This window comes from Myodes glareolus, chromosome 1 (assembly GCF_982192425.1).
Source record: "Myodes glareolus chromosome 1, mMyoGla1.1, whole genome shotgun sequence".
In the NCBI taxonomy this organism is placed as follows: Eukaryota; Metazoa; Chordata; class Mammalia; order Rodentia; family Cricetidae; genus Myodes; species Myodes glareolus.
Genome location: NC_142026.1, coordinates 57,204,951 through 57,229,083, shown reverse-complemented (window position 1 = coordinate 57,229,083; position 24,133 = coordinate 57,204,951). Strand labels below are relative to the sequence as shown.

General features: G+C 51.4%; 2 protein-coding genes across 2 annotated transcripts; one reads left to right on the top strand and one right to left on the bottom strand.

Moving 5' to 3' along the window:
- The first annotated feature begins 1,075 nt into the window (after window positions 1–1,075).
- Window positions 1,076–21,435, top strand: Rasgrp4 (RAS guanyl releasing protein 4). Its single transcript, XM_087907081.1, is given in 17 exon segments — window positions 1,076–1,197; window positions 3,596–3,780; window positions 4,767–4,872; window positions 4,995–5,057; window positions 5,958–6,089; window positions 6,207–6,360; window positions 8,497–8,670; window positions 10,625–10,741; window positions 11,620–11,895; window positions 14,597–14,677; window positions 14,765–14,869; window positions 15,224–15,342; window positions 15,450–15,594; window positions 17,071–17,107; window positions 17,181–17,312; window positions 17,408–17,520; window positions 18,724–21,435. Coding segments are annotated over 17 exon segments (2,019 nt in total). The 5' UTR covers window positions 1,076–1,174; the 3' UTR covers window positions 18,781–21,435.
- On the bottom strand, window positions 19,610–23,452 carry Tslig3c (tRNA splicing ligase complex subunit 3C). The gene is made up of 8 exons (XM_048439599.2): window positions 23,326–23,452; window positions 23,082–23,227; window positions 22,871–23,005; window positions 22,397–22,602; window positions 21,718–21,795; window positions 21,519–21,635; window positions 20,292–20,459; window positions 19,610–19,950 (listed from the first exon to the last, which is right to left on the bottom strand). Exons 1-8 carry the CDS (start codon window positions 23,364–23,366, stop codon window positions 19,807–19,809), a joined length of 1,035 nt encoding a protein of 344 aa, XP_048295556.2. The 5' UTR covers window positions 23,367–23,452; the 3' UTR covers window positions 19,610–19,806.
- Between the last annotated feature and the right edge of the window lie 681 nt (window positions 23,453–24,133).

Genomic DNA, 24,133 nt, shown 5'->3' with positions numbered 1-24,133 from the left:
ACCCTGGGAATCAAGGACACAACTCAGTTGGTAGAATGCTCACCCAGAGCACACAAAGCCCCAGGTTGAGACCCAGCACTGTGTGAACCAGGTGGTAAGTCACAGCTACGGTCTCAGCACTTGGGAGATGGAGGTGGAAGTTATCCTCAGCTCCAAAGAATCTGGGATCAGTCTGATCTACATGAAAAATTCCTTGAAACACACAACACACACACACACACACACACACACACACACACACACACACACGGGAAGGGGAGGCTAGCACAACAAAAAAACAGTACAGTACACTGAGTCAATATCAAAATGAAAGCCATGGGACTGCCCTGCTCTTGCAGAAGACCTCAGCTCATGCTGTGTGGCTCACAACTGCCTGAAACTCCAGATCCAGGGGAATCTGACGCGTCTAGCCTCCTCCGAGGGCACTAGCACCTGTGGGCACATACCCACATGCAGACCCACACATACACAGGATTCAAAGTAAAAATAAAATACAACAAAAGGTGAGTATACCTTCAGAAATAAAAATGGATAAATAAATAAAACCCCAAACTCTTAGAAAAGTCTACAGTACACGGGAGGTGCAACCTGAAGGATTTTACCAAGAACAGAATAAAGTGAAAATGTTTCCCCGGGATAAGCAGTGTCCTTCAAACCAGCCGTGCACTTCACACCTGTCGTCCTAGCATGTGGGAGGCTGAAGCAGGAGACTTTCTGTGAGTACTGAGGCCAGCCTGAGCTACTTGAGAGTCTGGCTTTAAAGAACAAAATACAATAAAAGAAGAGAAATCCAGACCTTTCCTCTGAGCTTGTGTTTTTACATAAATATCAGTCACACTTTTTAAAGCTGTGTGTGTGTGTGTGTGTGTGTGTGTGTGTGTGAGACAGAGGTGGGGGAGAAAGGAAGATGGGGAGATAGCTAGAGAGACAGCTGAGAGGGGGTAGGCAGCACCGGAAACCTCAGCAGGCAGGGATCCCCTTTGGGGGAGGGGAGTCTTTGGTCTCTCCCCAGCCTCTTCCTTCCCCCTGGCCTGGGGGGGGGAGTGGGGAGGGGCAGTTCCTCTTTCCTTCCTAAACACTGTGGACGCCGCCGCAGCTCCCAGGGGGTTGACAATCTGGCCAGAGAAGGAACGGGATCATATCCCTGTCAGGACCCCTGTCCCCTCCAGGAACCATGAACCGGAAAGACAGCAAAAGGTAAGAGGACTCTCCCAGGGAGACCTGGGAGAGCCAAAGGACCCTCCTCAAGGAGATCTGGGAGAGCCAGAGTCTTGCTACCTCTGGCTGTGGCCAGTGGGGGGACAAGAGGACAAGGGGTGCCCCCATTCCTCCAATGGGGCTCTCGTGGGTTCGAGGGATAAATGAGATGCTTCAGGGAGCTGAGCACCCGAGCCTCGGTTACTGCTGTTGTCTCTCCCTGGAGTTTGAGCTGCCCTGTATCCCTCGATCCCAGCTCCCTCAGCTGGCTGCCTCTGTCTTCCTTGTCCCTATTATGGTCACTACCCCCCTGGACTGGAAACTCCAGGCTCCTGCAGGACTGTGCCCCAGGAGAGAGGTTCATGACGTAGGTCTCTGCAGCTTCCCTGCCTCTTAAACCACTGCTGGCTGCTCCAGGCACCACTGGGGGCTGCCGTGGAGCAGGTAAGGGTCAGGTGGCTGACTGTGCCAGCAGGATCAGAAATGGGCTTCTTTCTCCTGGCATTGTTAGCCCTCCTGTCCCTGTAAGGAAAGATGGTGCAAGGTCCCCAGCCTGGATAGCTCCCCCAGTCTCCCTAGTGTGGTCCTGATGAGCAATATGGTGAGAGAATCTTGGGTGCCTCGGTTCCTGGCTGTGTGACCTTAGGTAAGTTACTCAATTACTCTGTCTCAGTTTCTGCTTCTGTCAGAATTATCATGGGTACTACTTTAGAGGGGATGGAAGAACTTACTCTGTTTTGACCACCAGTTCTCAAATGTGAGTGTGTATGGCAGCCACACGGAGGGCTTGAAAGCCTACCCCTAAAGAAACCGTGCTTATATGGAATGCCCAGGAAGGTGATGCTTTGGTACTTGGTGTGAGTACCTCGAGCTGCTTCCGAGTCAGTGCTCAAATGTCCATTATCATTTACCAGCTATATTAAGCCCTTCTGAGGTTGCAGGAGACACGGCAGATTTATTTTAAGGTGTCTCTGTTTGTGTTTTCACACCCATGCCATGCTGGAAGCCTGGCTGCTTCCTCCTGTCTTTTATTTTTTTTTTAGATCGTGTCTTGCTCTGTAGCCCAGGCTGAACTCAAACTTGCAATCCCCCTGCCTCATTCTCCCAGGCAGCTAGGATTGCACGGTAGCACCATCATATGCGACTTTCTCTCCACGTCTCACTGTCTGCTTCCCAACCAGCTGAGCCCCTTTGAGGAGCCAGGCTTACGAATGCCGGGGAAAATCCAAGGATGACTTTACTTTTTCATCTGAAGAAAGCAAGGGCTAGAAAGACATTGGGTAACTTATAAAGAGGCACACGGCCGGCGGAAACTCCTCGAGCCCAGTTCTGAATGACTCTGAAGACTCGAATCCAACCCCTCCCTCCATTTCTCCTTTCCTTTCACATTGTCCCTTTTCCCTCACCTGGGACAGACACCTAGGGAGGCAGACGACAAGGTTATTTTTAAACTTTCCTTGAAGCGGCTGTGGCCCCAGGGACCCCGCCTACCTCCGAGGAGCCCAGGAGAAGCTCTGTACTTCCTCTCTGGGCTCCAAATGTGGAGGGAGGCTAGAGGCTAAGACTCTGTGTGAAACAAGCTCAAGGAAGGGTCTGCTGCCTTGCAGAGGCAGGGCTACATTTCTAGAGGCCTGACTGCAGGAGTCGGCTCCATCGCTGGGCCACAGGGGCAGGACTCCTAGACTCCAGATGTTGTTCTGGCTCTGGCAGGAACCTGAAGGCCAACTTGTGGATACCTAAGATGCCCTGGAGTTGGTCCGAGGGTCATTTCCTGGGTTCCCTAAAAACTGAAGATGAATCCTGGGGGCTTGCTTACAACAGATTTCCCCTGTGCTGTTTTGGGGCTATATTATCCAGAGGAACTTGAAGAGAGGTGGGAATAACAGAAAGTAACAGGGAAAAGACAAAATACTAGGTGTGTTTTCCTGTAAATGTGAAACCTATATTTAAGTATGTGTATACACACATACATATATATGACATGAAAGCAGAGGACAGGGAAGGAACCAATGATATGAGGGAGGGCAGATGGGTGGCAAATAGGAACAAGGTATGGGTACGATGATAAAGATTATGTGTGATAAATGTCATGATGAAACCCACTATTTTGTATACTAACTTTAAAAACAATAATTAAGTCAATGCCTGGAGGAGGGAGTTAAGCTTATGGAAGGCCCTCTGTTCTGGGTCTTTGACCATGCTTGCCTGGGGAATCTGAAATATTTTGGAGTTTGTTGCCCATGAGTCCCTAGTGGGTAGCCCTGGGCCTTGGTCTTCAAGAACTTTGGTCCATGGTGCTTAGAAGCGTTGGGATCAAGAGGAATTCTGAGAGTATACATGGAGGAAGGGACTCCCGTGATGCTTTGCGGCGGGGGGTGTTTTGTGTGTGTCCCTACAGGAAGTCTCATCAGGAATGCTCTGGGAAGGCAGGCGGGCGGGGTCGGCCACGGCAGGCCCGCCGCCACAAGACGTGCCCCACCCCCCGGGAAATCATCAAGGTTATGGCTTCCATGAATCTGGGGGTGCTGAGCGAAGGCAGCTGCAGCGAAGATGAGTTACTGGAGAAATGTATCCAATGCTTCGGTGAGTAGCCCTACCCAGGCCAGCCTTCCCAGGGCGCACAGCCCGCTAAGCTTTTCTCTGTCGGCTTCACTGGTAGGGGGAGGAAGCGGGTCAGTAGGGTGAATCCGCCTTATGTAAATGACGTAAATGATGAGAGAGAGCTTGGGTCTAGTCGCACAGTTTTGAAGGCTGAGGCGGGAGGATAAAGTTCGAGGCCTAACGGGGTGATATGGTGCATGCCTTTAATCTCAGCGCTTGGGAGGCAGAGACAGGCAGATCTCTGTGATTTGAGGCCAGCCTGGTCTAAATAGCAAGCTCCAAGCCAGCCAAGGCTATATAGTAATATCCTGTCTCAAAAAAAATGAGTTAAGGGGCTGAAATGATAGCTTAGTGATTAAAATCATGTACCCATCTTGCAGAGGGCCTGAGTTTGGTTCACAGTATCTTCATCAGAAGGTTTACATGAACTTGTAACTCTAGCTCCAGGGAGCCTGATACCCCTGGCATGAGAGGGCTCCCAGCACCCATGTGAACAAACCCACACTTCACACACACACACACACACACACACTTCACACACACACACACACACACTTCTCTCACTCACACACACACACACACACACACACAATTTAAGGCAATAAAAATAAATCTTAAAAATTCAAGGAAGCCGGGTAGCATTCAGGTGGTAAAGGTAGGGGGGGAATCTCTGGAAGTTTGAGGTCAGCCTGATCTACAAAGCAAGTTCCAGGACACCCTGAGCTGTTACATAGAGAAACCCTGTCTCAAAAAGAAAAAGAAAAAAAAAAGTTCAAGGAAAACACCTTGAGATGATTGAAGGCCAGGAATCAAACTCATCCCGTGCACCTGATGAAATCATATTGCTTGCTCGGGTTCCTGCAGGGCACCACAGGTAGAACCAGCCCCTGCAGCAGCCTGTCCACCCAGGCTGGAAGCCATCCATCTGTTGCCCAGGGCCCAGGCTAATGAACTCTCCTCTCCTCCAGACTCAACTGGCAGCCTACGCCGTGGGGACCACATTCTCAAGATGGTGCTTACGATGCACAGCTGGGTGCTGCCGTCCTCAGACTTTGCGACCCGGCTGCTTACCTCATATCCTCCCAGAAGGGTGATCTCTGTCTAGAGGGTTGAGGGCAGATCCCTAAACTCCTGGGAGAAGAGAGTGGGGGAGTGGGGAAATGGGGGTGCTGCAAACAGCCTTGACTAGAACTCAGGTACCAGAAGGCTGCCAAAGATGCGCAGGAGCTAAGACAGCTGCAGATCTGTTACCTGGTCAGGTAGGGCTGGGCAAGACCCCCCCCCCCGCCTTCTCATAAAACACCTCTCCAAGATTCCCCAACCCAATCCACCCCCCACATACACTCAGCTCCATTTTCTAAAATCCCACACTAAGAGTCCATGTGATAACTCATGCCTGTAATCCTGGCGTGAGATAGCCTGAGATAAAGATTCTCCTCAGGTTCCGTGCTAGCCTGGGCTATAGAGTAAGGTCCTATTTCAAAAACAAAAAAAAAAATTACAAAAAAAAATCCCTTGCTAACACACCATTGACTGGGGCTGGATGGCTCAGCCATAGGAAGGGCACTTGCTGCTCTTTCAAAGGACTTGGATTCAGTTCCCAGCACTCACATGGTGTCTGACTGTAAGTCCAGTTCTAGGGAATCCAGCGCTGTCTTCTGACCTCCATGGCACCAGGCACACACATGGTACACATACATCCTTGTAGGCAAAACACTCATACATGCAAAGTGAAAATAAATCTTTCAAGAAAATTTAAAAACCACCCCTAACCTAGTTCCTGAGACCGCTGCCCCCTGCTCCTTAGAACACCAGTTCTTGGAGACCTGACCCAGATCCCATAGACTCTCCTTGGTGACACCTCACTTCCGACATACTCCTAAGACTTCATCGCCTTGACTCCCCAAATCTCATTCCCACCCAGTTTCTGGCACCCCAACTGTCTGGGGTGCCAGTTGTCTCAAGAGATTCCTGTCCTGTTTTAAGAACTGCCGCCCAAGTTCCCTGAGTCACCCCTCTGATTCTGACTCCAGAAACCATACACATAGAAATGCTCTTAGTTCCCCATGTGTAGAATTCCTTAGCCTCAGGCCCCCTTACAGAGCCCCTCTTCACCTACCGCCAGCCCAAGTTTACCTCCCTTCTCTGGCCTCTCCCAGGTACTGGCTGACCCATGACCCTGAGGCGGTGCACCAGGAGCCCCATCTAGAAGAAGTCATAGGTCGGTTTTGGGCCACAGTAGCTCGGGAGGGCAACTTGACCCAAAGAAGCCTAGGAGATGCCTCCAACCTGTGAGCCAGCCCTCCCCTTCTCCCCTGCCCCCACCCTATCCTGCCCACACCCTCTATGTGCTCCCCAAACCTTTAACTCATGAGCCACTCCAATAACCTGTCTTTCTTGACCTCCAGACTAAGTCCCAGAGGGCCCGGCCCCCCACCTCCCATGAGCAGCCCAGGCCTGGGCAAGAAGCGCAAAGTGTCCTTGCTGTTCGATCACTTGGAGACAGAGGAGCTGGCTCAACACCTCACTTACCTGGAGTTCCGGGCCTTCCAGGCCATCACAGTGAGAATGCCTTTCCCAGTCTGCCCCTAGGCAGCAAACAGAACGGGTGTGGGGAAATGTGGCAGGGTGGGTGTTCCCCTGGCGCAGGCATCCATATGGGGTTGTAGGTCTTACTATTATTGCTATTTCTGTGACTGTGTTATCAGCGCTGGTGACTGAACCCAGGGTCTCGCCTACGTTAGGCAAGCTCTAACACCGAGCTACATCCCCAGCCCAAAATGTAAACTCTTTTTTGAAACAGGATCTCACCACGTAACTTGGGCTGGCTTGGAATTCACCCTGTAGACCAGGCTGGCCTTGAACTCACAGAGATCTGCCTGCCTCTGCCTCCTGAGTGCTGAGGCTAAAGGTGTGCTCCAGCACTCCTGGCCGAAGCTCTTAAGCAGTCTACCCTGGCAGCAGGAGGGTCTGAGACAATGGGTTAAGCTGGCTGGGTGCTAAGGCCTTGAGTTCAAATCCCATCCCCTTCTCCCTTCCTTTTAGACTTTTTTTTTAAAATATTTATTTATTTTGTATACAATATTATGTCTGTGTGTATGCCTTCAGGCCAGAAGAGGGCACCAGACCCCATTACAGATGGTTGTGAGCCACCATGTGGTTGCCAGGAATTGAACTCAGGACCTTTGGAAGAGCAGGCAGTGTTCTTAACCTCTGAGCCATCTCTCCAGCCCCCCCTTTTAGACATTTTTATTTTACATGTTTATTGCTTGTGTGAGAGAGACGTGGTGGTTGGAGGACATCTCGTAGGAGTCAGTCTTCTCTTTCTGCCACCATGCGCGTCCCAGGAACGCAGCTCAGGCCCCTTTATCCACTCTGTCATTTTAGCGGCCATTTCTTTCTTTTCCACTCATTTCTTACTCCCTGTCTGCCCCGTTGTTCCGATGGGAGTCTCACGGCCTCCAGCTATGGAACCAAGGATGACTTTTGATCTCTGGTCCACTCCCTCCACCTATTGGGTGCTAGCATCCCAGATGTGTGCCAACACAGCGGTTTCTGCAGGGACGCAGATCAGATCCAGAGCTTTGTTCAGGCATACTAGGCAAGGTTTCGACCAAGGGCCATGTCCCCAGCCTGCCTCAGCTCCCGTTGACCTCGCTAGCTTTGAACTAGTTTCTCCGTCTCTCAGGTACCCATTCATACAAGACAGAGACCGCACCACTTCACAGAAAGGGGAGGGAATGAAATTTCCATTTAGAAGTGATGATTGTAGTGTGGTGTGGTGGTGCAGGCCTAAAATCCTAGCACTCGTGGGGCCGACGCAGGAGGGTGTGAAGCTCAGGGCCAGCTTGGCCTACATGGGGCCCTGTCATTGCTTACTGCAATAGAATCACATAGTTGAGTGCTCAAAGTATTTTCTCAGTTATTCATGTATTCCCTAAGCATTTCAACTTACCACACCTCGGTTCCTCTGTACATAAAGGTAAAAATTAAAATGGAGTTGGGTGGTCATGGCTCACACCTTTAATCTAGGCACTTGAATGGGAGACAGAGGCAGACAGATCTCTGTGAGTTCAAGGCCAGCCTGGTCTACAGAGCTAGTTCCAGGACAGCCAGGGCAACATAGAGAAACCCCCACCACCACCACCAAAAAAAAAAAAAAAAAAAAAATCAGGCGGGATATTAAGAGACTAGTGCATGGTTAGAGTAAAACTATCCGAGGAAAGCCTTTGAAATCGTTGTTTCCCTTCCCACAAGGCAACTGCATGTGCTTCTGGGTTGAAATGTAGCAGCTGCTAACATCTAGACATTGTTTTGAAGGAAAATGGGGATCTGATTCCTTTAGGGGACAGATTTCCGGATTTTGTGTGTGTGTGCGTGCGTGCTTATGCGTGCACATATGTGTGTGTGTGCGCGCGTGCCTGTGTGGTGTGGTGGACATGAGTGTGGAGTGTACATATTATTGAGCAGATCAAGTAGAAGCCGCCTTCCCGTCCTCTTGCCCATGCCTCCCTGTGCTGAGCATGCCCAGTCAGACACATAACAATGCACACACAGACTAGAACAGGACTAGGTGATGTCTGGGACCTACAGTAGCCCGGTGGGAAGACGTAGCCTACCTCAGGACGGTAGGGGTCGGGACTGCCAGGAAGGTGGCGTGTGAGCTCTAGCACCCAGCCTGACCAATCTTGTCCTCAGCCCCAAGACCTGCGGGGCTATGTTTTGCAGGGCTCAGTGAGGGGTTGTCCCGCTCTGGAAGGTTCTGTGGGTCTGAGCAACAGTGTGTCCCGCTGGGTACAGGTCATGGTACTGAGCCGTCCTGGGCCTGCACAACGGGCCCAGGTATTGGACAAATTCATTCATGTGGCACAGGTAAGCCCATCCGAACGCCCAGTCTTTCCGCTTTTTTTTTCTTGAGACAGGGTCTTTCTGTGTAGCCTTGGATGTCCTAGAACTTGCTATGTAGACCAGGATGGTCTCGAATTTAAAGAGATCTGCCTGCCTCTGCCTACCAAATACTGAGATTAAAGTGTGTGCCGCCACAGCTGGCTTCTACTTGCTTCTGGGACTGTCTACTAGATTTGGCCTCCATATTGTGACTGACTAAGGCTCCAGGCTTTTTTTTTTCCTTTTTCTTCTTAAATATTTATTTATTTATTTTGGTTTTTGAGACAGAGTTTCACTGTGTAGCCCTGGCTGTCCTAGAACTAGCTCTAGACCAGGCTGACCACAGATCAATATTTATTTTTTAATTATTTTAAATTGTGTGTGCACACGCCCCGTTAGAGGCCAGTGACACTGGAGTTACAGGAGGCTGTTGTGAGCTGCCTCATATGGGTGCTGGGAACGGAGCTCAGGTCCCCTTGCAAGAGCAGTATGTGCTCTTAAGCACTGAGCCATCTCTCCAGCCCATGACTCCAGCCCATCCTGTGGTGGCATGACTCATCTCCCTCACCCACCATACCTGCCACACAGTACCCTGGCATCATCCGAGTCCATACTCCGCTGTGACTTTGATATCACAGAGTCAAACCTTACTTGGCCCCACCACTGGCTCTATAGTTAGGAATTAGCACTGTTTCCGAGGCCCAGAGTCAAATTCTATCATGATATCATACCCCACCAACTCACCCCCCCCACCCCTCCCACCTCCTCCCATGCAGAGAAAGGATCCTTTCTGCATCTTCAGCTTTGTATCTCCAGTCCTTAGCCCCCTGGTGTCTTTGGACAGTGACTGCATCACTTTTAGTGATACTTAGATACAAAGAGACTTAGTCCTGTCTCTCTGGCCCGGACCCGTTGAGTCAGCCTCCCCTCCCTTCTGGGAAAAGGGAAGCCCTGTGGTCTGACTTCTTTGAATATCTCCAAAGCAGACCACGCCCTTCCTCATGAGCCTTCCAACACTTTGCTTCCTCTTGCTTGGCTATTTCTGTTAGTATGGGGGGATTGAACCCAGGGCCTCCTGCACCCTTAAATAAGTCCTTTACCATTGAGCCACATCCCCAGTCCTTCGCTGGGAGAGTCTATATGCAGGGGCTCTACCACTGAGACATGCCACCAGGCCCTCACTGGGGGATTCTAGGCAGGGGCTCTACCACTGAGACATGCCACCAGCACCTCACTGGGGAATTCTAGGCAGGGGCTCTACCACTGAGCCATACCCCAGCCCCTCACTGGGGGATTCTAGGCAGGGGCTCTACCACTGAGACATGCCACCAGCACCTCACTGGGGAATTCTAGGCAGGGGCTCTACCACTGAACCACACCCTAGCCCCTCACTGGGGGATTCTAGGCAGGGCTTTACTACTGAGCTACATTTTGCTGGTTTCTTTAGACCTGGGAGCAGTTCTGGCATCAGCCTGAGCTTCTTGGCCTGAGCATCTTCTACTTGGTCCTGCCTCACCTGTCTCCACAATGACCTCCATCCTTCAAGCTTTGAGTAGGGAAGGAGAAAGAATTCTCCTGATACCCTGTGAACCTCACGCTCGTCCCACATCTGTTTTACTCTTCTATGTCACAGTTAATTCATTCCTTCTACCAGTCATGCCTTCACCTGCGTGACTCGCTTGTGTGTTGTTTGACCCCGCCCCCAGAAGCCAGATGCCTGATATACTCCTGAATTCTCTACACCTGGCCAACACACACCTGTCTGTTCTCCAAATCTGTCTAACCCTAAATTCATGCCTGGCACCTTGCCAGCCCAACCCACTCATCTGCTCACACCTGGTGCCCACTCACACATGACGGGACCCTCCCCCCCCAGTCCGCGTCCCACCCTACCGCTATTCTGCGGTACCTCCCACTTCTGTCATTACCTCCCTTGTAGAGGCTTCACCAGCTACAGAATTTCAACACACTGATGGCGGTCACGGGTGGCCTGTGTCATAGTTCCATCTCCAGGCTGAAAGACTCCCACAGCCACCTGAGCCCCGACAGCACTAAGGTAATTCCCCTCTATTTCCCAAAGTCCAAATGGTCATCTGCCCTGAACCTTCACATATTGCTCTGTAACTGCTGTCAGTCCCTTCGAGGGCTCTGGAGCCATCGTTGAACCTTTATACTCCAAATTCCATAGACCCCACCCACCTCCGGCCCAGCTATCCCTATTCTTTCTTCCTGGACCACCTATATATGGAGCAATGTCCTGGCCCCTCACTGGTGGATTCTAGGCAGCTGCTCGCTCTGAGCATCTGATTCAGATTTCTGGGGTCTAGAGTCCACAAATAAGATTGCTGCTATCCCCCCTCTAAGAGGCTCAGAATAGCGGCATTGTATATTTTTATTGGGATGTGTTTATTGAATCAGGTGCTTTTCAGAGCTGCTTCCTCCTGAAGGAGCATCCCCTGTCAGTCTTGCTTTTCCACCTGTAGGCTGGTAGAGGACAGTGGAGCGGCCAACTTGCAAGACTACTGTTTGTAGGCCGGGCAGTGGTGGCACACGCCTTTAATCCCAGCACTTGGGAGGCAGAGGCAGGTGGATTTCTGTGAGTTTGAGGCCAGCTTGATCTACAACAGGTTCCAAAACTACAGAGAAACCCTGTCTTGAAAAAACAAAACAAAGAAGAGGAAGAAAGAAAGGAAGAAAGAAAGAAAGACAGACAGACAGAAAGACAGAAAGAAAGACAGACAGACTACCAGCATGGCTAAAGACTGGTGATTTGATAGCATACTGGGCATTTGACATCCGAAAGTAGGAATCGGGGCTCTGCATCAGGTGATTTCTCTTGTTTCCTCTTCTCTTCTGGAGAGGGATTAAGGGAATCCCCTGCGAGGGGCATGTTCAACAGAGGCATTCTTATCCTAGCAAGCACTTTCTACACAGGCACTGCTGGAGCTGACAGAACTCCTCGCCTCCCACAACAACTATGCCTGCTACCGCCGTACCTGGGCCAGCTGTACTGGCTTCCGACTGCCCATACTGGGTGTACACCTCAAGGACCTGGTGTCCCTGTATGAGGCCCATCCAGACAGGTTGCCGGATGGCCGCCTGCACCTCCCCAAGCTGAATAGCCTCTACCTACGGCTGCAGGAGCTGGCAACACTCCAGGGACAGCATCCCCCCTGCAGCGCCAGTGAGGACCTGCTGCATCTGCTGACGGTGAACTCTGGGCCCTGTGTCCCCTGAGCTCCCTGAAGACCACAGGGGACCAATAATTAGAATCCTGGGCTGGGGGGAGTCTGAAGGACCCCGATAGACAGGGAATGAGAGACTTTGGTTTGGTTTGGTTTTTGCTGTACTGGAAAGTGAAACTAGGACCTCACTTATAATGTGAGCACTCGGCACATATTATATGAGAGAGCATATCTCTCTCACTGGGGGATTCTAGGCAGGGGCTCTACCACTGAGCCATACTCCAGCCCCTCACTGGGGGATTCTAGGCAGGGACTCTACCCCTGAGCCACATTCCAGCCCCTCACTGGGGGATTCTATGCAGGGGCTCTACCACTGAGCCACACCCCCTTCCCCCCCTCCTAGGGGATTCTAGGCAGGTGCTCTACCACTGAGCCATGCCCACAGACCCTCACTGGGGGATTCTAGGCAGGGGCTCTACCACTGAGTCACACCCCAGCTCCTCACTAGGGGATTCTAGGCAGGGGCTCTACCACTGAGCCACACCCCAGCCCCTCACTGGGGGATTCTAGGCAGGTGCTCTACCACTGAGCCACACTCCAGCCCCTCACTGGGGGATTCTAGGCAGGGACTCTACCCCTGAGCCACACCCCAGCCCCTCACTGTGGGATTTTAGGCAGGGGCTCTACCACTGAGCCACACCCCAGCTCTGCACTGGGGAATTCTAGACAGGTATCTACTACTGAGCCATGCCTCAGCCCTTGGAGGTGGGCGATTCTAGGCAGTTGCTCTACCACTGAGTCATATCCCCTGCATGATGAGTTCTAGGCAAGTTTTCCACCACTAAACTACATCCCTCTAGTACTTATTTTAAGGTCAGGTCTCACAGTGTAGCTCAGGCCAGGGAACTCAGTGTGTGAGCCGGGCAGCTGTCCTCTTGTTGGAGCCTTCCAAGTACAGTGATTACAGGCGTGTAGTAGGAAGCCCAGCTGTAGAACTCATAAACCCACAACTTCTAGGAGTCTGGCCAACTGTGTAACTTTGGGCAAGTCACATCCCTGTGAACACTTCGTTACTTGTAAAACAAGCACAACACTAGGACCCTCTTCAGAGTGTGGCTAAGAAACAACAATGTAGTAAGAAGTAATCAAACCAGTACCTGAGCTGGGTGTGGTGGCTCACACCTTTAGCAGTCCTGGCACTCCAGAGGGTAAGATGGAAGACTGTTGCAAAGTCAAGACTAGCCTGGGCTACCTGTGTCTCAAAGAAAAGCAGATCAGGAACACAAGGAACACAGTTTATCCTGACTCAAGGACCCGATCCAGGCCCCTGGGTTGCTTTGGGCTGTTGAATCCCTGCAACAGCAAGGAGCTTGGAATGCTGGGAAGTAGTAGAATGCTTGCTGGGCAAGTGAGAGGGCCTGGGTGTAAAGAGGCCCTTTCTTTGCTCATCTCTGGGAAGAAAAACAAAACAAAGTAACTCAGTGTCTGAGCTCCTAGTAACAACAGTCTTGAGCTGCCAGGATGTGGCATAGCTGGGGCGTGTCTGGAAGTTCTGACCAGTATTGATCACATGCGCCCCAAACTTGGGAGGCAGAGACAGGAGAATCATGAGTTCCGGGCCAGCCTGGGCTACACAGTGAGTTCCAGGCCGTCTAGGGCTACATAGGGAGACCCTGTCTCCAAAAACATTAACAACAACAACAAAAATAATAGAGAAATTAAGGAAGACAACCAAACATTAACCTCAGAAGCCACATGCATGTGAGCCCATGTGCTTGTATGTACGCACACACACACAGCCCAAGATCTAAGGATAATACAGTGGTGGACCATTTTTTGTTTGCTTTCTTTTTGCTTTGTTTTGTGGATACCTGGTCTTACTATATAGCCCTTGCTGGCCTAGAACTCACTATGTAGACCAGGATAACCCTAAGCTGATGACACTCCTCCGTGCTCTGCCTACCACACACTATGATTCAGGCATGTTCATCATGCCCAGAGAGTAGCAGAGCATGTTCAAGACTCCAAGTTTGAGCTTTAAAAGTATGTAAAGGAACCTGCAGGTCACTTCAGCTTAGAACCCTACAACGTGAGCGCCCGTACTATGCTCATTTCAGGGGTCAGGAAGGTTGAGGCAGTGCCAAACTCTGAAGGTGGCATAGGTGACTGAAAAGTTGAGTTCAGAGACCCCCGAGACAAGGCCGTACATAACTTTTGTCAGGACCCAGTGGAAATTGAAAATGTGTGGCTCATTGTTTAATTCTAAATGGAACTTAGCAGGATGTGTAGACACATGCTTGAAATCCCAGCATTCAGGAGGCCAAGAGAGGAAGATGTGAGTTCCCAGTCAGCCTGGCCTGTGTGATGAGACTGTCTCAGAAGGGAGATGGGGAGAGGATGGCAGCTTGGTGGTTCAGAGCTCTTCCTGTTCGTCCCATTACCATTCCAGCATGCACGTGGAAGCTGACAATTACCTGCAACTGCAGCTCCTGGGGGCCCAGTGCCTCTCCTGGTCTCCGCGGGCACCCACTCATACATGGCACACACACATACACACATACATAATTTTTTTAAAAAGGCCTCAGTGGGAACAAGGCACTTTTGGATTGTGGAGGGTGGCAGAGGTGGCAGGACAGGTCCAAGGGAAGGGTCTAAGAAGAGGATAGGGGACTAGGGTCCAGGCGGAGACCTGGAGGAGGAACTTTACTGCCCTGCGCATCCCCCAGCTCTCCCTGGATCTCTTCTATACCGAAGATGAGATCTACGAGCTTTCTTATGCCCGGGAACCACGCTGTCCCAAGAGTCTGGTGAGCCTTGACTCCTGACCTCTGACCCCCACCCCTTCCATCCCTCTTAAGCCCATGCTTTGACTGTGTCCCTCTGTGTTCTTCTAGCCACCCTCCCCCTACAAAGCCCCTCTAGTGGCGGAATGGGCCCATGGTGTGACCCCAAAGCCAGACAGCGTAACCCTGGGTCAGCATGTGGAACAACTAGTGGCGGTGAGGAGGAACTGCGGTCCCTGAAGGGCTGTCCGATGAGCGGTGGGGAGGGACTGCAGGTGTCTGCTGTCCGATGAGCAGTGGGGAGGGGTTGCGGGTGTCTGCTGTCCGATGAGCGGTGGGGAGGGACTGCGGGTGTCTGCTGTCCGATGAACGGTGGGGAGGGATTGCAGGTCCCTGGAGGGCTGTGCAATGAGCGGTGGGGAGGGACTGCGGCTGTCTGCTGCCCGATGAGCGGTGGGGAGGGGTTGCGGGTCCCTGGAGGGCTGCCAGATGAGCGGTGGGAGGAAGCCAAGCCCACAGGACTGGGCCTGGGTGTCTTGTCCTCACTCTCTTCTTTGTGTCCCTCTCAAGTCCGTGTTCAAGAACTATGACCCAGAAGGCCATGGCACCATCTCCCTGGAGGACTTTGAGCGACTGTCAGGCAACTTCCCCTTTGCCTGCCATGGGCTTCACCCACCTCCCCGCCACGGGTAAGAGGCCCTGGCTCCCTGGCTCCTGGATCTTCCAAAAGCAAGGATCCTGGACATGCCGTGCTGCGAGGGGCCAGTCATGCTTAGGTGTGGCCTTTGCCCTGTAGGAGCGGCTCCTTCAGCAAAGAAGAGCTGACGGAATACCTGCTCCGCGCCAGCGCCATCTGCTCCAAGCTGGGCCTGGCCTTCCTGCACACCTTCCATGAAGTCACCTTCCGGAAGCCCACCTTCTGTCACAGCTGCAGCGGCTTCGTGAGCACTTGGCCCTGTTAGCACCCTTAGGCCCTGTCTCCCCTGGATTAGTGCCTCACAACCTAACTCGAGGCAGTGGGGGTAGGGGGTCTGGTGGACATGGTAGTATGTCAGAATCCAGAACTGCAAGGTCATCCTTAGCTACATAGTGAGTTTGAGGCCAGCCTGGGCTATATGAGACATTGTCTTAAAAAACATCAACATAGCTGGGGCATGGCGGTACACAACTTTAGTCCCAGCACTCGAGAGGCAGAGGCAGACTGATTTCTGAGTTTGAGAACAGTCTGGGTTATATACAGATACCCTGTCATGGAAAACCAAAATAAATAACGAGAAATGAATGAATGAATGAATGACCAAACAAACACCAGCAGAGCTGGGGAGGTGGCTCAGCAGGTAATATCACTTGGCTGCCCTTGCTGAGCGACTGGATTTGGTCCCTGGCACACACATTGGGCAGCTCACAATTGCCTATGATTCTAGTTAGTCGGTACCCTGACTCTATGAAGTCGTTCTCTGACATCAACACGCTCTGTGGCGTGTGTATGTGTGTGCATGGGTGGTAACAAAGTCTCAAGTTACTCAAATTATTTTTCAAAGAACAACAAAAATAAATAAGTAAAACGAATTTTAAACATCGGTCTCCAGCTGATATGGCGCTCACCTTCAATGCCAGCATCTGAGAGGCAGAGGCAGGCAGAGCTCTGTGAGTTCAAGGCCAGCCTGGTCTACTACATATGGCGCTCCAGGTCAGTCAGTCTACACAGAGAAACCTGGCCCCCAAAATCACTCTCTGATCCATTACCCTGGACCGCCCAAAGCTTTCTTCATTTCCAACTTAAAGACATCTTTTATTTTTGTTTGTTTTCTCTCAAATTTTGGGGTTTTGAGACAGGGTCTTCCCATGTAGCTCAGGCTGGCTTCAAATTTATTTTATATGGCAAGGGATTTAACTCAGTGGTAGAGTGCTTGCCTGCCATATACAAGGTCCTGGGTTCAATCCTCAGAATGCACGCACACACAAAATTAAATGGATTATGTAGCCCAGGCTTGACTCTAATTCCCAGTCTTACCTCAGCCTCTTGGGATTATAGGTATATGTCACCACACCTGGCTTCAAATTCTTGATAGTGAACAAATCTTAATCGTCAAATTGAGACGAAATCACAGATCTCATCACTTATTTACTGCCAGGTCTGCACTTGACACAACCCATGAGCCAGACAGTGCCAGGCTCTGGACACTGTGAATGACACAAATAGCCCTTATCCACAGGATATACATTTTCGTTAATCCAGCAGTTTGTCCATTTGTAATACCCTACTTGATTCCCTAAGTTTGAGATGATCTCCAAGTTCCTATAATTTTGGTTAATTCTCAGAATCTTGAGAAATTTCAAAACCCATTGGCTTCCATCCTCTTTCTCCCGTGCACCCTCCTCTAGTCCGACTGACCAACCCTCCTTTCTTTCCTCAGCTCTGGGGTGTCACCAAGCAAGGTTATCGCTGTCGGGGTAAGTGGAGGGGGGTTGGCATTAGACCTGCAGGCTGGAAGAAGGGGGTGTTCAGCAGCTCCTTTCCCTCCAGACTGTGGGCTGTGCTGTCACAGACACTGCAAGGACCAAGTGAGAGTGGAGTGCAAGAAGAGGCCGGAGACGAAGGGTGAGCCTGGTCCCCCAGGGGCGCCTGTGCCAGCCGCACTTCCTCCTGCCAGCTGTGGTAAGACCCAGAACACAGTGCCCAGGAGGAAGGCCCAGAGGATGGAGTCCTTCATGTCATAGCCACATCTCTGCCACCCCTCACATCCCAAACAGGCTCTGAGGAAAATCTCTCCTACACACTACCCCTGGATGCTGAGTCTGGTTGCCACCTTCGCCATGCTTGGACCCAGACGGAGTCCTCACACTCTTCCTAGGAGGCGGAGATGGTAAGGAGTCCCAAGCTGGATCCAGGAGAGGAAGGCTATTTGTCTGGGATAAACCAGACAGATCTGGGAATCACAGAGAGGCAAAACCATATAAAAATCTGTCGCCTGGATGGGAGGTTAGAGACACTAAGGAAAGGAAGGAAAGAATTTTTTTTTTTTTTGAGATGGTATCTCACTATGTGTCCTAGTGGCTTTCTGCTGCTGGGCTACAACACTGGCCAAAATCAACTGGGGGGAGAAGGGATTTATTTGACTTGCACTTCCAGGTCATAGTCCATTTATTGGAGGAAGTCAGGCAGGAACTGAAGCAGAGAACATGGAGGAATGCTGCTTGCTTGCCTGCTCTCCATGGCTTCCTTACCATCCTTTCTTATACAACCAGGGTGGGCCTTCCCCCTCTCCCCTCAATCATTAATCAAGAAAATGCCTTACAGACATGTTGACAGGTCAATCTGATGGAAGCAATCCTTTAATTGATATTCCCTCGGCCCGGGTGACTCTAGCTTGTGTGAAGATGGCAAAACCTAACCAGTTCACTTTGTAACCCAGGCTGGCCTCAAACTCACAATCATCTTGCATTTATGTTCCAGAGTGTCATAGGTATGAGCCGCCATGCCCAGTGGACACTGACTAGTTTTCAATGTTGACAGAGAAATAATAGCAGTCATAAGATACTCAGGTGACAAAAGTGGGTAGTTACTAACACAAAAACAAAGATCTAGGGAGAAAAAGAAAAAGCTAGGCATGGTTGCTCAAACCTATACTCCTATCGCTGAAAAGGCTGAGAGAGAATAGCCACAACTTGAGGCTACATGGTGAGGATCCAGGTTAGACTGTCATAGTGAGAGACCATATTTCAAAAAACAAAAACCAAAACAACAACAACAACAACAACAAAAAGGTCAAGTGAGAACAAGGCCAAGAGCACTTGCCTACCCAGGAATCCCTGACCTGCTCTTTAGGGTCAGGATCGACAGCATCCACATAGAACATGATGTCGATGCCCCACAACAAAAAAAATAAGACCAAATATGTCAGAAGCTACAATAAATATTATTGGAACAATTTCCACTTCTGAAAGGCAAAGATTTCATCTGGGAGTATTGGTCATTTAGCCCCAATCTGAGTGAGACCCGGGTCCTGGCTGTGAACTGTCCCCTACAGAAACGAAGGGCCTCTCATTGTGCATTCTTCTCCCTCCAGGTGCCCTTTCCAGCACCGGTTTCAGCACCCAAAGCTTCCTCAAAGCCCCGTGCCTGAACAGCATCTGGAGTCTTCCCCTAGAAAAGGTTCTTCTGCACTGCACTGACTGTCAGCCATATTCCCTCCGGCCTCACTTAACATATGCGGCTCTGTGTTGGATGGATTTGGACTCCCGTCACGTCATCTCCCCAACTCCCCACTTCCCATATATGGAGACTAAAGCTTCATGCTCCAAGTGAAGCTGTGAACCAGTGGACCATATTGCCTGCTGGCACGGGTCTAGAGATTGTTAAGAATGGAAGGACAGAGTCCTAACCAATGTCAGCAAAGAGGCTGGTGTGGGCAGTGCGTGTGAAATGTCTTCCCCTGCTCAGGGCCTCCTGCAGCTTGCTCAAGGTGAAACCCAGTCCTAGGTTTACAAAGCTCTGCAAAATCTGTCCCCAGCACCCATCTCCCCTGTCCATACCTCCCCTCCTTACTCCTCTCCCGCCTACGATGGCCTCCATGTTCCTTTGCACTAGCCATCCCCTTTTCTGAAAAGTTCTTTGTATGGCTCACCTGCTCCTCAGTGACGTCACACACTCAGTCTGACCCTCCCCTGCTGCTCTCTTTCTCCATGGTGCTTTGGTCCTCTAACCAACTAGACATTTCACCTGTTTGCCTTCCTTCCCGGGAAGAGCTCCCAAAAGACAGAGATGTTTACCCACACTATCCCGCTGTGCCCCAGTTACCTAGACCTGTAAAGTGTTTGTCCAGTGCTTCAATGGGTCTTTCCCCACACCCACATGAGAAGCAAAAAGCTTATCCCAACCTGGGGGCAGAAACTCCCCCTTGCCCCTCCACAAACACACACCTTGAGCCAGTCCCTATACGGAAATAGATCCGATAACCATCAAAAGAATTAAATTTATTTTTCAGACAACATGGTTTATAGTGTTAAGGGATGGGTGGGTGTAGGAAGTTCAGGGTCTCTGTAACAGGGAATGCCCAGTTTAGGTACCAAGGAAAACCCTCCCAGTGACTCTCAAAGGTTACTGGCAGCATCAGCACCTAGCAGAGTCTCTGACTAACCCAGAAGACCCTTTACTTCTTCTTCTTTCTGCGACCCCAGCGCTGCTGGCCAGCCTTTCCCCTTCCTCCATCTTCCCTTCGGCTCTTCCAGGTAGGCATGGGTGCCTCCAGCTCATCTGGGCGCCCCCCACGGTCTGGCACATCACCCATAAGCACCTAAGAGTTGATTAGACTTGAGTTTCAGTAGGTTAAAAAAAAAAAAAAAACGGGGGTGTGCTCATGCATCCCATCATCCTAGCATTTGGGAAGCAGAGGAAGACTAGGAGTTAGAGACTGGCCTCCTGGCTACATAATGAGTTGGCTACAGGGCTAGCCTGGGCTACATGAGACTCTCAAAAAAATTAGAAAATTTCCCTCTGCTATGGAGAGTGGTTAGTTTGAGCCCAGTTAATTCCAGAGGCCAGGAATCAGGGAGAACACTGGACCAGGAGAAACCCCAGAAGACCAATCTGAAGGTCAAGGATGCTCAGATTCTCCCCTGCCCGAGGTGTGCTCACCTTGTTGATGGCACAGCTGGTCCCTCGGCGGGAAGCCACACTAGTAGCTGGGACCAGACGGGAAAGGTCAGCTCGGGCAGCCAGAACGTGTGCGACAGAGATATTAGATTCTGGTGTCAGAAGTCCTCGGATTGGAAACAGCACTGCCTTCATGGCTTCTTCTCGGGCCTGGAGTGGGGGAACGGTCATCCATGGAGAAGGCGCCCAAGAGCTCGTCCCCACTCAGGGCCTCTGTATGCTTCATAGGGGGTCATTCGCCAAGGTGCATGTGCTGTGATAGACAGCTGGGCATGGTGGCACAAGAACCGTCATCTCAGCACTAGGGGAGCAGAGGCTAAATGGTTAGAAGTTCAAGGTCATCCTCAGCCACGTGGCAAATTAGGAGGCAAAAACAAAATCTTAAAAGTGGCTGACCATGTGCAAGAGAGGCCTCTGGTGACATAGCAAGGTCACAGGGCCCTGACCTTAGAGGAGACTCATGCGAGTCCCACAACCTGCCTCCAAAACCATAAGCCAAAATGAACCTAATTTTCCTACCCAGTTCCTGGTACCTTGTATTGGCAACAATTAAGATAGTCTTAACTGTCCATTTTATTACACAGGGGAATAGTTCTGAAGACACCCCCAGCTGAGAATATTCTAGAATGCCCTTGAGGCCCTGAGAGTCAAGAAGTCTTGAACTGTAAGATTCTAAAGTGTGGGCTGGAGAATTGGCTGGGCAGTTAAGAGAACGGACTGCTCTTGCAGGGGACCAGGGTTCAGTTCCCAGCACCCACAGGGTGGCTCACAATTCCAGTTCCAGGAGATCCAATGCCCTTTCCTCACCTTGCAAGCACCAGCCATGCACGTGTTGCGCGCACACACACACATGTATAAAAACATACACATAAAGAAAAAATGAATAAATTCTTTAGAAAAGATCCTTAAATGTGCACTGGAGAAATTGCTCAGCAGTTGAGAGAACTCACTGCTCTTTGTAAGACCTGGCTTCAGTTCCCAGTACCCACATGGAAGCTCACAACCATCTCCATCTCTGCTTCCAAGGGATCTGATACCCTCTGCTGGCCTCTGTGAATACTGCACACACATGATGCACATATACATGTAAGTAAAACATATCAAATAAAAAACATTTTAAAAGGTTCTAAGGTGGTCTCTCTCCCTTGCCCCTCTACCCTGCTGCTGTGCTTCCCAACGCCCTGCTTATTCTAGCTAACGTCCCCACACCTCTGCCCGGTCACCCCAGTGGAAGGCAGATGTCGTAAGGTCCAGACGCTTCAGAAGGAGGCAGCGGCGGCAGCAGTACTGTTCTGTGAGGCTTTGGGACAAGGTCTCCAGGGCTTCCTAGGAGAAAAGGTCTTGGTTACAGCATGGGTCGCATCTCTGGGTGAGGATACTGTTCACAGGCATCTATATATGCTCTTACCCATTGTGATGCATCCAGAGGGGAGCTGAGGAGGGGCTTCATGGACTCTGGGGGCAGGAAAGGCAGCAGCTCAGAGATCTGGTGGAAGAAATCAGGAACCAATGAGACACAAGCAGGATGGACCTTATTAAGTACTCCAGCTCCCCAGGCCACATGAACCCAGGGCTTCAGAGGCAACAACGGTGTTAACGGCCTTTGTCTGTCCATCTAGACAGACCTGAGAAAAGGGAATCTCAATTTGAGGAACTGCTTCATCAGACTGGTCTGTAGGCATGCCTGTAGGAGTATTTTCTTAACTGCTGTTTAATGTAAGAGTGCCTTGCCTGCTATGGGCAGTGCCATTCCTGGGCACATGGCCGTGGACTACACACACACACAAACAAAACAAAAGGTAACTGAACAAGTCAGAAATGAATTAGTAAACAGTATTCCCCCAAGGTCTCGACTTCAGTTCCTGTCTGGAGTTCCCTCAACGATGGGCTGAAATTTGTGAATGGAAACAAACCCTTTCTTCCTCACACTGTTTTTGGGCAGTGTTACATCACAGCAAAAAAGCAAATTAGAACAAACAGCGACCAAAGCTCTAAAACCATCCCTGTCATTGGGTCATTCTAGAAATGGCTTTGAAGATAGGAGCCTCCAGCCAATAAGGTAGCTCAAGAGGCGACTGTCTCTCTACCTTCTCGTGAAACTCCCGAAGTAGCTGGCTGGCCAGGGTTCCACGAACGGGTATAGGGAGCCCCAGTGCTTGAAGAGTTAGCATCAGCTCTTGAACCACGCCATTTCCCTCCTTTGTCCCTTCTCCAAAGGACTGTACAGGCCTAGCATGTAGCTGGAGCCGCAGATGCAAGAGGCGGGCAGCCTGGAGCTCGGAGCAAAGAAACCCTAAAAATAGGAACAAATCCCAGCCCAGCTAGAACCTTGGTTCCTCCCCTCCAGAGAAAGCCCACTCACTTCAAGGCTGTAGCTCCTCCTCCTCCAGCCCATTTCAGAACCACCCGACCGGTCCAAATTTCAGCCCAGTCCCACCTACCGGCAGCCTTCAGGAGACTCTCAAAGGTTTGGCCCCGCCCCCCGGGCACAGTATCCGATCAGAACCCGCCCACTTCCGGGGCCCCGCCCACTCCCGCCTCCCGGGGCCTTCCAGGCTCACGCAGCAGGCGCAGGCCGCCGCCGGGCTCCCGCAGCACTGTGGCGCAGTCTCCGCCGCAGAGCGCGCGATCCGGGCAGTGCAACGCCCGCAGCAGGCCGGTCAACTGCCGCAGGAATTCTTCTTCTGCGTCCGGGTCTGAGGGAGGAGGAAGCCATCAAGGGAGCGGCAAGTCCCGCGGCTCCACCCGCCGTCCACCCAGATCCTCACGCACCGTGGCCAGCGCCCAGTACTGCGGTGCCCTCCTCTCGCCGCTCCAGAGCTCCCAGAGCCGTCAGCTCGGCCGCCAGCCGCGCGCACAGCGCCCTGAAGTCGGCACACGCGGGGCCCCTGGACGCCACCTCCGGGAGCGCACCGTACCTGCGGCGGGGCGCGCGTCAGTGCGAGACACTCTGCGTTCGCGTCCCGGGGCGAGTGTGTCCTTCCCGTACCCCCAGCCACACCGCCGAACCCCTTACCCCAAAGTCAGTAGGTCGCCGGCCACTGTGGCCCCATCCATGGTAGCTTCGGCTGGGGATCCTAGGCGCGCACCCCTTTCCGCCTGGGACAGGCTCCGCCCCGAGGACACCTCCTCCCACCCCCGGCCTCTATCCAATCACATTCTCGTGCGAAGGAGCTTCGGCGCTCCGATTGGCTCAGTAGCCCGCCACGTGCGCCCCTCAGGTAACTTGTGTAGGGTTGTAAATTTTACAGCTTGAGATTAGGATACCCAAGGTCAGGAGAGGCTCGTGTGTCCCTACTCTCGGGGACATAAAAACGGCAACCTGTTTTTCTTTCCCACTCTCTCCTTTTTTAAATTTAATTTGTTTTTGAGGCAGGGTCTCGATATGTATGTAGTTCAGGCTGGTCTCTTGGTCCTGCTTCCTCCTTCCTTGTGTTGGTTGACAGGCGTGTGCCACGCCCGACTGCCCTTTGCTCTTAGATCCCAGACCGAAAAGCTCATCCAGCTTCTTCCATCCTATGGTTAGAACGATGTCAGCACACTTTCACACACACACCCTCCCACTACAGCTAGGCTCTCCTTCCCCATCACAATGGGCTCCTGTGCTATCCGACCTCTGCCTCTCTGGACCTTTGAAAGGAGAAACCAGCGCCATGGAGAAACTGCATCATCCTAGAGTGGCAGGCAGGCAGGCCTTTCACTATTAACCAGCACATGTTCCTGCCAAACTGGTTTTCCATTTATGTAATTGGGGGTCCGAGTAATTTAAATTTTTTTATTTTATGTGTATGATTGTTTTTATCTGCACGTGTATATGTGAACCT